We start from the raw sequence: 15,340 nt of genomic DNA on the forward strand, positions 1-15,340 counted from the left end.
TTTGTATTTGTGTTGCAACCATTTTCTAAGCATACTTTGCAAACCATGTTTTCTCATAAAAAAAAAGGAAAAAAAGACAAAGCACGTTTTTAACTGTAGGCATTTACAAATTTGATGCTGCCTTCTTAAAATTCTTATATCGTCTATACATTATATTACATTATTCACAACATCTTTTTGTGGTTTCTACCCATTGGGTAGGATATGTGCATAATATATTCAAGTTATATACAGCACCTTACAAACAAACATAAAGAAAGACAGACTACTGAAAAAAGCACCGTTGGAAGTGAGGCACAACAAAGGTGGGAGCTTTTTGAGTGCAAGTGGGTTCCTATGTCTGCTCCACACGCTGGTCACATTACTGCTTGGAATGGCTTCAGTGGCTTCTCTGGGAGTGACCGTTCCTGTCTGGCACAATGGCCGGGTGAGCACGCTCGTAACTGCCGCACTCAGAGCTTAAAAAAAATAAAATAAAATTGTTCGAGGTGGAGCAGCAAGTTTGGAAACAGGCACACCGTTGCTCATGGGGGTCGCTAAATTAACAAGAGCTTGAGAATGCCCCTGAATGCTAAATGTCGGAGCAGGCTTATCTGTCCACGACTTTAGGAAACAGAACAAAAACAAAAACCAAAGGATCGCTTTTGGCAGTCCTCGCATACTGCTTCTCTATTCTGCCAGACAGGCGGCGATGAAGCCACCTGCACGGATTCCGAGCAGCAGTCTGACTGAGGCGTGGTCTGCTCAAACATGAACATTAGGCACCTTATTTACTCACATAATAGTAACATGCAAACCTCCTTGTAGAAAACATAAAATTCATCTTTATATCCTCCATTTACAAGCTATGACTGCGTAGAAAGAACAAGCCGAGAAAAAGAAGAGAAAGACCAAACAGGGGAACAAATGTAGATTTGGTCAAAAGGCCAAAAGTGTTGGGACAATCTTTGCAGTGCTAAACACACCTCTGCTTATCTGAAGTCAAAGTGTTTGAACACAAGCCTGGCATGTCTCAATACTTGTGGCTTTGACTGCAAACGGCCCGATTTCTCTCCTTTTGGTTGATGGGGGCTTTGATAGAAAGACTTTGGGCGGGTTGGGGTGAGGATGAGAAGCAGCAGTAGCAACAGCAGTAGCAACAACAGTAGCAGCAGCGACAGCAATAGCAGCAGCGATGTAATAACAAACACACACACACACACACACACACACTCACTCACACACACACAAAACCTTAGAGTCATTTGATCATAACCGGGACATTCAAACAAACACAAACGGACCCAAACTTCCTTATAAATGAGTCTGGAGGGCAAAAATCAGACATGAGTGTGGAAGGAGAGGATACAGCCATACATGATCCGCTTGCTTTCTCCTGCTCACGTGTTTCTAACAGAATTCACCTCAGCTGTTTGGCACGATGCCATCAATTCGGCATACAAGACAAAGTTTTTTCTGTTTTGAGTGATAAAAGATGTTCAGTCTGGCGTTACAGCATATTTTTCTTTGTCAACAAATCCCATGAAAAGATTCAAACCAACAATGATTCTAATAACAAGCGCTGCGTGCTTCCAAGCCTGACCCCTGCATGCCACAAACAGAAGCTGGGCTGCAGCGTGAAATGTTAAAAACTGAATGCAACAATTTAAAGACTGTATAGAGTTTAAAAGAGGAAATATCAAAAGAACTAATCTTTCAGTTTGATCCCAGCAACACAGCTCACAACCAAGAAAAACACTGCCTTGCTGAAATAAGCAGAGCCTTCACTGGAGAGACCACGAGCACAGAGAACTGCTGAAACTTGCAGTCTTTCAGAGGACTGTATTGCTCACCATCTTTACTCCTGAAAGCCTCTCAGAAGTCCTAAGTGGTAACAGGTTGGTTAAAAAAAAAAAAAAAAAAAAAAAATCACAAAATTAAAAAGATGTTACTGACCTGTTGCCAATAAGCTTCAACCTCTCAGAAACATGTTGGCAGCAAATTCAAAATACACAAAAACAAAACGATTTACAGCGGCTGCATGTTTTTTTTAAATTTACATTTTACACAGCATGCCACCTCTTCTGGAAACATGGTTGTATCATATTCCCATGAGCTCGACTGCTGCTGAACAACACATCAGTAAACCGCACCGGGCAGCGTGTTCCTTCATTACCAGGAACACACTGTTGTTTATATGGACTCAGTACAGCCTTCCTGTGGGTGTTCTAGTACCCACTAGAACATCAAATGTTAAATATAGTTGTCAACCACACAAATCACGTGCAGTGTCCAGGTGTTTCAGGCCATCGCTGAACCCACTTTCCTGTGAGCCTCACACTGAAGACTAGTTGGATTAAAAGAAAAGAAAAGAAAAAAAAAAAGGTCCACTAACTACCTCTCTATAGCCTTCCACCGCTTATCAGCATCTCCCTCACAAAAACAAGTCTGTCATGGTCACGTAAGGAACTTTAATAATATGACAACAGATGGATTTTAGTTCAACTCCAGTTCAACAAGAAAGACAGTAATTTAACCTTGAGTCAAAATGTATCTTTTTTTCTTTTTTTTTTAAATACTGTGTGTCTTCAAGGGAAATGAATGGGCCTGAGTGCTACAGATAGGCTAAGGAGGTCAAAAAGTATTTAGACACTTTTCATGGGATTTGTTGAGAGTGAGAAAAAACATACAATTCAAACAGCCTTGTCCTCTGATCTTGAAAAGAAAGCAAAGATTTCATTTCTTTTTCTTCTTCTTTTTTTTTATACATTGAGGAACCATAAAGACTGCACTCCGCTCAAAAAAAAGAAGCACTTTTAGCGTACATGCTAACATGCTGAGGCCTGGGATCAGTATGCAGTATGGAACGGAGACTCACGGGTGGGGCTCTCTTTATGGAGCTGGACTGGAATCTGTGGGGTTTGCTGGATGTGTGCGCTTTCTTTGAGCCTCACGGTGATGTCGCCTCTGCACTGTGATAATCAAGCATCGAGCATTCTGGCTTTTTAAGAGAGACACTCCACAGTATTCCAGTGAAAGTTAAACAGAAGTTGTGTTAATAAGGACGTTTTCAAAGAAGCAATGTGTCCTTGAATCTTGAAACTCAAAGAAGTCAGTTAATAAATCATTTAGTTACACACACACACACACACACACACACACACACACACACACACACACACACACACACACACACACACACACACACACACACACACACAAAACTCCTGCAGGAACATTAAGTGCTCTTCTGTGTTGTTAAAAAGTCTGACCAACAAACACACGTGTGTATACACTTATACAGTGAGGAGAGGACTGCACTAGCACGCTGCCAAACGAGGGCTCCACTCCAGTCTCCACTTTAAAGGGCTTGGCGGACTCTGCATCATTTGATCGCACTTTTTCTGCACATGGATGGATGGAAGGAGTGATGATGAACAGTGTTTAACAGACACACCGTTAGAAAGCAGGGATGGGAGGAGGGGGCAGGGGGCGCTGGCGCAAACAAGAAAGAGAGAAAGATAAAGCGCAAGAGCAGAGGAGAAGGCAACGATGAGCAGAGAAAAGGCTAGATTTTCAAAAAGGTTTTTGTTTCTTTTACAAAAAGGACCCTCCCATAGCCCTTTGACTTTGACCACAGACAGTTTTCGTTCAAAAACCTGATCGCAGTGCTGACACACGCAGACAGGAATCTTCACTTTGTGTCATCTTTTGTGGCTTTAGAAATGTGAAGACGGAGAGCCGAGCCTTCTTTTTTTTTTTTTTCTTCATCGTTTTGTTTGTTTTGTGTTTTCGTTGTGGGTTCAAGTTCAGTGTGGCTGTTGGCAGAATGCACTGTGCATGTCAAGATGAGCATTTGGGGAAGTGAGGGGGGGGGGCCCAGATGCAGGAAATGGGGAAGAGGAAGTGTCAGGTCGGGATAGATTCGAAATGAGAAGAATCTGCTCTGACCACGCTGCTAGATAGACTCTTTTTAAGGGGTGTTTTACTTGACCTCAAACCAGCCGGGCCAGATATCCCACAAACATCAGCCTGGATCAGATCAAATCTCACCAAACTGCATTTAAAATCTAATCTTTGCTCACTTCCTCTGGTGGTTCGTTATAATATGCCGTCTATCCAGCAGCTGCTCGCGAGGCAGATTAGCTTCCCCTGAAGTGAACACAGACGTGAAGCAGTACAGGTTATTCTCTTACTAAGTCTCACTGTGCCTGTGGTGTAAGCAGACAGAGATGTTTAGGCTGGGTACAAGTATTTCTTGCGGTTTTCAAAACAGGAAGGACATAAGCTTATAATACTTTTTTTTTTTTTTGTTGTTGTTGGGTTTTTTTTTTTTAGTTATTGTTGTTTTTTGCTCACAGCTGTTTAAAACAACTTTGGAGCCAAAGTTCAGTCAATCAGTCCATTCATGAAAAGGCCAAAAAACAAACAGACAAACAAACCTAAACAAAAACAACAGGAAATTAAAAACGTCACTGTTATAACATCATTTCCCTCTTCTCTTTTACAACAAAAAGATAGTGCAACTTTGAGATAACTTTTCTTTTGTGTTCTTACTGTTAAAACAAGTCATTTTCCCCCCTTTGTTTTGCTTCCTTATGAACCTTGGCACTAAGATTTGGGTTTGTGAGTCTCTTGTTTTGTTGTGTTCTCTGTAAAGTCCTTGATTCTCAGTTCTCGCTTTGTGCACAGATCCCGGTCCAAAAAAAAAAAAAAAAAACAATGTGAAGAAAACAAAACAAAACAAAAATTTCCTCCTCAGTTCCTGGGGACAGCGCCGTCACCCGAGGGGGCAAAAAAGAGAAAATTGATTCAATCTGTGCTAGCAGTGTGGTTCTTCCATAAAATGAAGAAAAAAGAAGTCTCCACACAGTGCATACATCCTGCCCCAGCAGTGCTAGCTGTTTGAATTTCTAACGTGTGAATTAAATGAAATCAGTTCTTGGTTTCTCTTTGCTTGTTTTCTTGTAGCTAAGGTTGATATTTGTTTGTGCATGGGAGTGTGGAGAGAGGACATGAGAGACAGAGAGTGATAAGAGAGACCACGGCTTACAGGTGGTCTGGGGTGAACAAGAGACGCAGTTCTCAGTCTGGGATGGGCGGCCCCACCTTCCCCCTCTCATTTTCTTCACACCAAGTCCTCTGGTTGGCCATCCTTGGCCTTGGCAGGTACAATTGTGCTTTCTGATTGGCTCTGCTGCTGGATCGTCCTGCTCCCCAGCCCCCCCGACCTCCCCACCCTCTGGTTATTGCTGTGCTGGTGTAGAAAGAATGCTGAGCCGGGGTAGTGGCCCATCACCTCGCTGTATGCTGGCGGGGGGCCCTCCATACGCCCGTGGCTGCTGGAGTTGGCCGCACTGATGCCCGAGTTACTGCTGGGCGGCCTTGGGCCGCCACCCCCAATCCCTGCCCCTCCTCCCCCTCCTAGACTCCCACCTCCTCCCATGTCGATCAAGTCACTGTCGTAGATGGTCCGGTTGGGCGGTGCCCTCACCGACTCACGGTTGAGCTCCATCTGCTGCTCAGGGTCACGGAGTTGGAGGGTGCAGGGCCCCTGGTAGGGTGGGGGCTCCTCCCCATCCGACAAAGAGATGGTGGGCGGCAGGTCGATCTGATGCTGCAGGTAGGGGTAGGTGGGCTGGAAACGGCTGAAGCGGTCACGCTGCATGAAGGAGGGAGCAGTGAAGCGATCCCTGGCCTGGGGAGCATATAATACCTGAGAGAAAGAGAGCGAGAGAAAGGAAGGAAAGGTGATATAAAAAAAAAAATTTAAAAAAGGAAGGAAGTGTGAAAGAGGAGAAAAGGAAGAGGAAAGACAAAAGGATGTCAGTATGGTTAAGTTATCAATCTCAATATTAATACCAATATCTTTCTTATACATATATAAGACAAAAATAACTAAAACTGATTTTTGGTGCAATGAGCTGTGATTCACTGTTTTAGCTATAAAACTCAGTGTTTTAATCAGATTGTTTTGGAATAATTAATTCTGACAAGAGCTGATGCTTAAAATCACTTTCATGATCAATTATTCTTAACTATTAATCAGCTCTGTGAGTTAATTACACTGTAGCAGCAAAAACTAATGATCCAAGTTCAAAGGTCAAAACGGTCAAGTTGCCTCTCATCTGGACTGCCGTCCAAAACCAAAATTTATTAAATTAGCAATGAGGCTGGAACCATCACATGTTTCTCATTTTTATTTGTTAAGTGACTTCAACAAAGATAATTATTTCATGCAGATTAATTAGCAGTCATTTTTTTTTTTTAGAAATTTAAAATACACAGCTCCATAAAAATGCCAACTCAGTACAACCGCACAGCCATAACTATTAAGAGTTCAGCAGTTATATCCTTACAGTACAGCTCCTTTATTTGATAGTTATTATATTTTGTTAACAGTGATTTGTAAGCCACATATGGCCTTATGGCAAGTCACATGATGCTGTCTGCATAAAAAGCATTTCACCATACACGGTGCAATTTCAGAGGAGAGAAGATGTAAAATAAGAAAACATCTGTACATCATCTGTGTAGCCAACTGTGTAGAGCATACGTTTAGATCAAGTCTAACCAATGACACTGCAAACTGTCTAATGAATGATGGTCCTGGTGCAGCAACAGCACACGCTGCTGTCTCACAGACATTATGGTGTAATTACAGTAAAAAGGAAGAAAAGATCTCCTGCTCAAACAGAACAGCATTCAACACACCGGTTCATCCACCAGCTTTTGTCAGAGATCTTCACCTCAATTAACTCTTCAGACTGTGACAGCATGATCCATTTCTTCATTTCTCACATTTCTATCCAATTCCACACATTTCCACTGTGTAGAGTCATTATCAGAGGGAACCCATTTCAATTAGTGACTGCGGCTCTAATAGCCAACCCCCACTGACAAGGCAGTCTGGGTGGAGCGAACAACAGACGGGGGCTGGGGGTGGTGTTGGGGGTTTAGGATCAGGGCAATTGAAATGGAGAGACGGAGTGAGGGAAAGAGTGGAACTGAAAGGATTAAAAAGAAAGGCTACCGAGATAAGGAGAGAGAAAGAAAGAGTACAGAAAGGAGAGGAGAAGAAAGAGTCGGGGAGATAAAGAGAGCGAGGAGGGAAAGAGAGCTGAAGGCAGAAAGGAACAGAACAGAGAGAGAAAGTACCGAGATAGACAGATAGACAGACGGCGGGGGGGAAGAAAGGTGTGCTGCTGATAGAGGGAGCAGAGCGCAGCAGAGCAGGGCAGCTCTCAGACGGCTGTCTAGACAGTGTCAGGGGAGGTGTTGCTGATTAATGACGCACCAAAAACCATCCAACCCCCCACCCCGCCACACAAACACTCAGCCCCCATCCCTGCATCTATCAGCCACCCACACTCGCTGGCTGCGTATCCCTCTGCGCTCATCTCTCCATTGCCTTTTCCTTCGTTTCCGGGTCTCTCTGGGTACAGACGCTGTTTTCACCTCCCTTTCTCTCTCTCTCACACACATAAATGGTGGGGTACTTTAAATCCAAGTTCATTTTGGTGCTATAAGCCCCTACAAGCCAGCACAGATTGCCAAAGTGCCTGCATACTTGCCAGCCAAAACTTTCACATAGCCTCAATATACTATTATCTGCAACTAATCAATACGACCATGTGATTTTCCAGCCTTCTTTGAACTCAGCGTTCTCCCAGTGCGTCTCTTCCAACCCTGATTCGTAAGCTCCTCCATCTGCCGTGAACGCCATTAAGAGATCAGATCACCAGTCACAATGAGTATACGGGCATTTGTTTGCGCTTCTGTATTCATGAGTCTTTGAGAACATGCCAATTTTGATTTTGTTTTGGAGTACAGTGCCAGCCATACCCACTGCAACATAAGTGTACGAGCTCCAATTTCTGCACGATCAAATATTTACCAGCAACCAAAACGCACATGTCAGGATCTCTGGGCACCGACTGAACCACAAAACAATTCTACAAGGGCAAGTTCTGATAAATAAGCCAACAAAGAAAGAAAGAAAGAAAGAAGAGCCGAGTGGAGACGGATGTCTTTTATATGCAAGTAAAGCATGTAGATTAGACAAAAGACATTCCTGAGTGGGTTCAGGTCTCCTTTCTCTGTTTTATTCCTTTTAATTAGCATCTTTGCAGACTGCACTTTTCTCAATGCTGGCTCTGAATGCCAAACTGTTAAATGTACTCTTATTATCATCTATGTTCTTTTCATACCATTTAGAAAACTAAATGGTATGAAATTCTGTTGTATTTTTGTATTTGTTGTGAAGATTTTATGGCCTGAATTATGCTTCTGCGTCAGATCTTTGCGAGGCCTACGTACGTAACTGGAAAGCCCCTCTGAACCCTACACGGTGATTGCAATCCTTGCTGGCTGCGTCGACCTGACGTGTGGCTACATTTCTCGAGAGGTTACGGCGTAGGGGTCAGAGGGGATTTCTGGTTACATATGTAGGCCCCTAAGGCTACACAGCTACTTGACAATGACAATTCAGCAAGAGAATGTGTAGGGTTGTCTTGTATTTGGTGACAACACCACCGCATGTTCACATTTTTTTGTGTGTGTGCGCTTGGAGAGACCATCAGTGTAATTGTTTTCTTTTACAGAAAGTGTTGCATATGTGTTGGTTGTAGCCTTATAGTTGCTAGGCTGGCAAGAGTGTATTTATAGTTTCTAGTCAGTCCTTTATACATTACACAATTCAAGGCTCCTGCCATGTAAGACAAGAAAGATGTTAGTGTCTATCAGGGGCCAGTGTGCTGGTCTTACCTCTGAGGCACCTTGCCGTGAGCCACTGTCTGAAGGCCACAGACACCCGTCCTGCACATCGAGACACAAATAAAGAAGAAGGCAAAGATTTAAAGAGGTCTCAAGTGGTTTGAAGCTTGTAAGTAGTTTTGTTTGCACTTTAGTGGGATTTTCAGGTCATTTACAGAAAGAATAATTTAATCAGAATGCACCGACTGGGAAATTTTGGGTCAACACTAATATCTAAAATGACAAAATGACCAATAGCCGATGCTGACCTTTTAGTTCTTTTTTTTGGGTTGTTTGCGATGGGGATATTTGAGAAAATTTAGAAATTGTGTCATCACATAGTTGGTTCAGGTGAGCAGCTCCCAATATAACAAAATTTTGCCAAATATATTTATTAAATCACCCCAAATATCCAGTACTGGCTGAGCGCTCCCTCAGCACTTGTATTTGACAAGCCCTGTCCAAAGCCTTGTCCTATGACAGCTGGATAGGCTCTAGATGTTAGATTTACTGCTACTGATAATGTTGTAGTTACTACAGCTTTGTTGTTTGCTGTGTCTGAAATGTTTTTTTTAAGTGACACCATTAAGCTGACGAAACAAACTCTTACTTTTCAACAAAAAGAAAGAAAAAAAAAAACACCAAAAAAGTAACAACTTAACGAGGACACAAAAGATAAAAAAGCAGCACTGAGAAACGCCTGATGGCTTCAAACCCAAAACTCTGCCCTGTTTGGGAGCGAGCACAACAAAAGACAGAAGGCTCCTGTCTTAAAAATAGGCAGGATAAAAGCGCCAACAAATAAACACAACTGTCAAATAACTGCAGTTTCCCCTTCATCTACGTTTGACTGGAGGATCTTTTCTCAGATGACACAGTCAACAATATTTAGTGGGGAAAAAAAAGGAACATGAGAAGGAGCACAAACATGCATAAATACTGTTTATTCATGCATCTTTTAGGGGCAAAGGCCATCGGCTATTCTTCCAATTTGCGCTCTGTGGGCTTGTTGCTTTCTGATGTTGCATCTTTTGCTTTGTATCTCGCTTTGATTGGATGGCACTGAGCACAGTGCGGCAGGAGAAATCAAAAAGGAGAGCTTATTAGCTGAATGGTAACATTAGAATAATTGGTAACAGCATAACAAAGCTGACAAATCATTAAGCTGAAGTTGTCGATGGATCCACAATGCAGCATGTTCTGGATCTGTACCCATTTCAATGCATGCAAATTTGCAATGCGTATATACGCTTGTGTGTTTGTCTACATGTCAGTACTGGGGCAGAGCGGCTGCTGTCTAGACGGCGGTGTAGTGAATTAAACATCAAGGCCTGACAGAGTCTGGCTCTGAAGAAACCAATTCAGCAAGTTCACCTAACAGACGTGAGCAAAGCCATTACCTCGCTGAAACTGGGACAGAAACTCCGACTGGGATAAAAGGATTCATTTAGCTCTGCACAGCTTTACTGGGAACATACTGGTAAGCTATGTTTGTCCTGCTGCCGAAATACAGAAATGTACTGTCACAATGGCTGGGGACATTCAGTGAGAACAGATGAACACACACGCACGCACGGCTTTAGATCAAAATGTTACTGGCATGGATGCTGGGAGAACAGCGCTGCCTGAGCGACTAAATACAACCAACACAAACAAACAGTCTCTTTTTAGCACTTTTTTTTTCCGTCTCTCAACCACCCACCCACACCCCCACACCGACCTGCTGTAGGGCATGGTCATGCCTGCGGGCCTGGCTCTGCCTCGTTATGAAGGACCAGGTGGAGAGCTTGTAGTGGTTGAGCAGGCAGATGATCACCACCACCATCACCGTCATCACCACGATGATGATGATGATCTGAACAAACTCCAGTTCAGCTGCGCAAAAACATGAAGAGAGAGGAGAATTAGCATCGAACATTTATGAGGCGGGTTCACATCTGAGGAGCATATATTTTGGATGATCTTAAAATTTGATCCATACAGATCATGTCACTAAACACACCAACTTTCCTGCCACACATGAAATGTGCAGAAGCGTCACTGGCTGTGACAAATTTATGAAGCAGCTCATTGCACATCTTGAAAGTTTTAAGTTCCACAGACAACAGTATGGAGGATAAACAATGCTGGCAAGTGGATCAACATTGTGAAAGAAGTACCAAAACAATGAAGACAGGAATCACCACTTCATGTTAAAAATTTCTGAATTAAATGAAAAGCAGGATGCAGAGATTTGTGATCAGGACCTTCAGTCTTTTAGTAGTGAGAGGCTTTTTATGCAGGAAATGATGTTCATCATATGATCAGCTAAGTCTGTGGGGACAACTGAGATTTAGATTGCTGACAGAGATTCTAACTCAAAATAACATCATGTGAGCTTTTAGCCTGATTGCAGACCCCTAATTAGCACTTTGCAAATAATAATTTTCCTTACAGTTATGTGAGCATTGAGAGATGTAGTAGGGATGCTAAAACCACCATTTCCATTTACAGTGATAGAAATTGCAAACAAGGGGAGCACTCTCACACTAAACAGATGAATCCAAGATTAACATAGTTACAAGCATATTTTCAGGCCCTTTTTTCCCAGCTCTAAAATGAACACAGGCTGAATTCAACTGAGCTGCTTCAGGTTTTATGATCCTGGAATTGACATTAACATTAACCGTACAGGTCATCCAGGACAATTTCGTACCGCCAATTTCATATCAGCAGAAAGATTTTGAAATCTTTCTGCTGATGGAGATCATGTGAAATTATTAAAAGGCTCCAGAACTCACGGTGAGAACTGCTGACTTCAACCACAACTGAGCTGAATGTCTGTTCTAACGCACATTCACCAGCAGAGGGTAGCACAGGTCAAACTCCAAGTCGGTGTGTCTCAGAGTGTCTGAGTGTATGTGCGGTTTACACAGTATACGGATACATGTGTGGCTGGCTGAGGAATCTACAGAGGAAAGCTTCAAATCACAAAAAAAAGAGGATGAGTGTTGAGACTGCGGAGTCTGTCCCAGCACACACTGGTTCCTTTGTGGAGACACTGAATAACTGGTGTTCTGTGCCACACACACACCCCCGAGCTGATGTGGTATGACCTCCCAGATCAGGGCACCACCGGGAGACACAATGATCGCCGCTTTTCACTCACGTCTGCCTCTCGTCTCTTGTTCATTGTTTCATGCCCTCTTGCTCCTCTTTATGCCCTGCTTGTATCTCAGCTCACCCACAATCGCTTTCTCCATCTTTCCTCTAAACCCCATCCCGACATCCTCCTCTTTCTCGCCTACATGCCTCTTCTTGCAGTCTTCCAACTCCTCCTGCCTTTCATCAGTCTCTTTGCATTCTTCCCTCACCAACCATCATCCATTCCCTGCGTTTCTCATTCTTTGTTCTCTCCTCTCCTCTGTTTATCCCTCTCTCCACTCCCTGCCTCTGTCTGCAGTCCGACACCGTTTTGTTGCATGTTGTTCTGAGTAGAAATCTTGACCTTGTCTGGTCTTGGCACCCAGTCTGACCTCTGACTCACACTCTTGCTCACTGCACTGTCTGTGTGTGTGTGTGTGTGTGTGTGTAGCTCCGTATGAACAATGACTCAATGTACACTCCGCTATTTGAGCAACAATGCCTCAATTCGGGCAACAATTTCTTCACAAAGCACTGTGCAATTTTTGGAGCACATTACCCACAATTCACCTGGACAGCTTTTGAAGTGGCAAGGCTGGCATTAGGTGAAGAAAAGTAAGCAGAGTGTGAAAATCCAAAAACAAGAAGAAATGAAGAGAATTCAGTAACAGAATACCTTATGAATTCTTTAAATATCAGGAACAAAGAAGATGACCAGAAATGAAAGACGGCCAGTTAAACCCAACCTATCTCAGCCTTCCCAGCCTAAGTAATCCTCCCTGGCTTATTTGTCTGCATTAGGGTGGGTTAGAGTCAAGGCTGGGCTGAAATGTAAAACCCACCCAAACCTGCCTCTGCTTCACCACAGCAGCCACAGGGCGGGGCAGGAGTGAGAGGAACAAGGCCAGCTAGAGAAAACCACAGGGGGTGGGGTTGGGTTGGGGGGGGGGGCTGCGAAGGAATGAAACCTAAACCAGTGAAACCAACCGACATTAACCGCCAAAGAGCAAAGAGGCAGTCACTGCAACAGCGACGGAGAAGCTCCATAACTTTTCTTTTGAGAAAAAAAAGTGAGGTGGTGAAATGGCCTCAAACGTGGATTTAGTAGTATAATTAAGCAAATTTACTGAAATGACACAGTCAGTAACAACATTAGTGGAAAATGATGACCGAGCCTCTTTCTCACCACAGACATTTGAAACTAAGGTAATAAGCTCTTCATTACAATATGAGTCACCAAATATTTAACAGGTAAGACTGAGGGGAGTGCTGAGAGTCGAGGTGAACTCTTGACTCTTCCTCCACAATGTTATGGTAACATAACATTGTGGAGGAAAGCTGCGCCAAGCCACGACAAACCAAACCATCATTAAACCTTACAGCCCATCTCATCTCCAAGACCTCATATTTTCCCACTGGAGCAGAAGTGCAAGCTTACTTGTGGCTTTTAGAGTTCCCAACAGTCGAATGGGTGGCAGTTTGGGTTGGGGGGGACAGTAAACTAGTTTGAAGATTTTTCAACCTCTCCTTTTTGATAAAAATGACTTGTACACCTGGTTCAGGGGACCTTGAATCATGTCTTAGAAACGCTGCTATAGGTGCAGGTGATTGAGGAACTTCCTTTGATGAGTGGAACACTTTGCTCTTACTAACTGTGAGTTTATATGTCATTAACTTTTGTTCTGTAGTTTCTGTTTTATCAGGATATTTCATGGTCCCGTTCGTGTTCTTTTATTGCTCCTCATTTCCCTCACCCATCAGCTGGTTGAGGCAGACGGCTGCCCCTCCTGAACATGAACGTCGGCACCAATCTATCCAACTTCTGTCAAGGTACGTTACTCATTTAAAGAATGTATGTACAAGATTTCATGGAAATCCATCACATAGTTAAGTTACTAAAACAGAAGACAATAGAATATGTGGGGTGTCCCATTCCTCAGGTTGGGCGCATCAGTCCTCTGTGAAATAAAGAAGTGTGTTGGAAAGTTCAGTTGTCGGGCTGCCTGGTTCATTTTGGAGCTTCATCCAGTTACCAGCCTGGGCCTGTGTGTTCACCGCAGCAGCCACAGGGAGGGGATGGAGGGAGGCTTTCAATCAGAGAGCAGCATTCTGGGAAACCAAGTCGACCAGGCCCTCCTGTAAGCCAGCTGGATAAATATCACATACTCTGCCTTCTGCTGTTGTAAAAGCTGCACAAAGCAGACGCCTGACTCAAAGCTGGCGTACTTCTTCTGAAGTGCACAGGCGGGGATGTTTTCACAGCTCAAGTTCATGTTTTTACAGTTCAAGCAAAATAAAAGTACAGCGGCTGTAGTTAATGGCCTCTCCTCTGAACGACAGGGAGGAAGGAAGCCAGAGGAGAAGTTGAGAAGAGAGGAAGGAAGTGTGGGGAGGAGGAGAGACTTACTAAGAGAGGGAAAAAGTAGGGGCGAGGGGGAGACCTATCCTCTCTGAACCCAGTATCCGCCCAAGTTCAGAGGCTCCAGAACACAGCGTACAGCACAGGCTCGCTCACAATCCAGAGAACAGTGTGTGCTGGCAGTCTGCATTACCAGCACCAGTCTGATGTTATTACAACAGTAATCCACTTGTCAAAACAATATCAGCCCGGCGTCTGCAGCACCCTTATTCCTTCAGCAGAATGAATCATTTGCATTGCAAGCCAGCCGTCCTAACGCTTTTTCCTGCTGTGGTAAGGAGAGAGGCCATTGAGTTTATTCAAATCATGTCAAAGTGACCATGTTGCACAGCAAACCCTTCAAACATCTGTCTTGGCATTGTTGTTTGTGCTTGCCATAGATTTCCAGACAAAAGGAAAACAAAAATATTGGTTTAGCATGAAAAATGTGTACACGGTACATTCAAATGTACTTTCAGAGTGTTAAAAAAAATAGTTATTTAAAGCCAATTTTGCATGAAGTCTCACTCCCAGAAGACAAGTGGGCTCCTTTTTATCTAATTGGACTGGTAAAAAATGCTTTGGGCAGCAGATACAGCAAAACTAATCTATATTCTACCGAACAGACCGCTCGGTCTGTCAAAAAGTATAAAAATTAACTATGTACAGCTTAACACAGGCTTCTTAAGAGTTTTTTTTTTTTTTTAAACTGCAGCCATTTTCATGACTCAGGAAGTGACTCAGAAGACGACACAAATCTAGCAGAGCTTAAAACAACAATTATCTTCATTGTGGTCTAGGAAAAGTCACAGTTTTATAGTTTACATTGAGGAACATAAATGAGTAGTTTTTTTTTTGTTTTTTTTAAAGAAACCTTTATTTTAAGAGCCAACAGTAATGGGGTGATGGGAAATGAGGAAGGAGAGAAGGAATGATGTAGCTGGACTTGACATGAACCCAAACATAGAGGATTTCAGTACTTGGCAGATTCTGTGCTACAGGCAAAAAGCCAAACACTAAAAGAGAGGGTAAACAACTTAGAGAGAGAGAGCGCACAAACACAGTAACCCAGTGACAGCCCTGTAA

At 43.3% G+C, this 15,340-nt stretch overlaps 1 protein-coding gene across 3 annotated transcripts in view; it reads right to left on the bottom strand.

Moving 5' to 3' along the window:
- Nucleotides 1–4,847: 4,847 nt before the first annotated feature.
- Nucleotides 4,848–15,340, bottom strand: part of LOC115794099 (low-density lipoprotein receptor class A domain-containing protein 4) — a 253,084-nt gene continuing 242,591 nt past the window's right edge. For all 3 annotated transcript variants that reach the window (XM_030749376.1, XM_030749375.1, XM_030749377.1), the window contains 3 exons: nt 10,454–10,608; nt 8,746–8,796; nt 4,848–5,695 (listed from right to left, as the gene is read on the bottom strand). In XM_030749376.1, coding sequence (XP_030605236.1) covers nt 5,108–5,695; nt 8,746–8,796; nt 10,454–10,608 — 794 coding nt within the window. In that variant the 3' untranslated portion in view covers nt 4,848–5,107. The remainder of the gene's footprint in view (nt 5,696–8,745; nt 8,797–10,453; nt 10,609–15,340) is intronic.

Source organism: Archocentrus centrarchus, chromosome 16 (assembly GCF_007364275.1).
Source record: "Archocentrus centrarchus isolate MPI-CPG fArcCen1 chromosome 16, fArcCen1, whole genome shotgun sequence".
Classification (NCBI taxonomy): domain Eukaryota; kingdom Metazoa; phylum Chordata; class Actinopteri; order Cichliformes; family Cichlidae; genus Archocentrus; species Archocentrus centrarchus.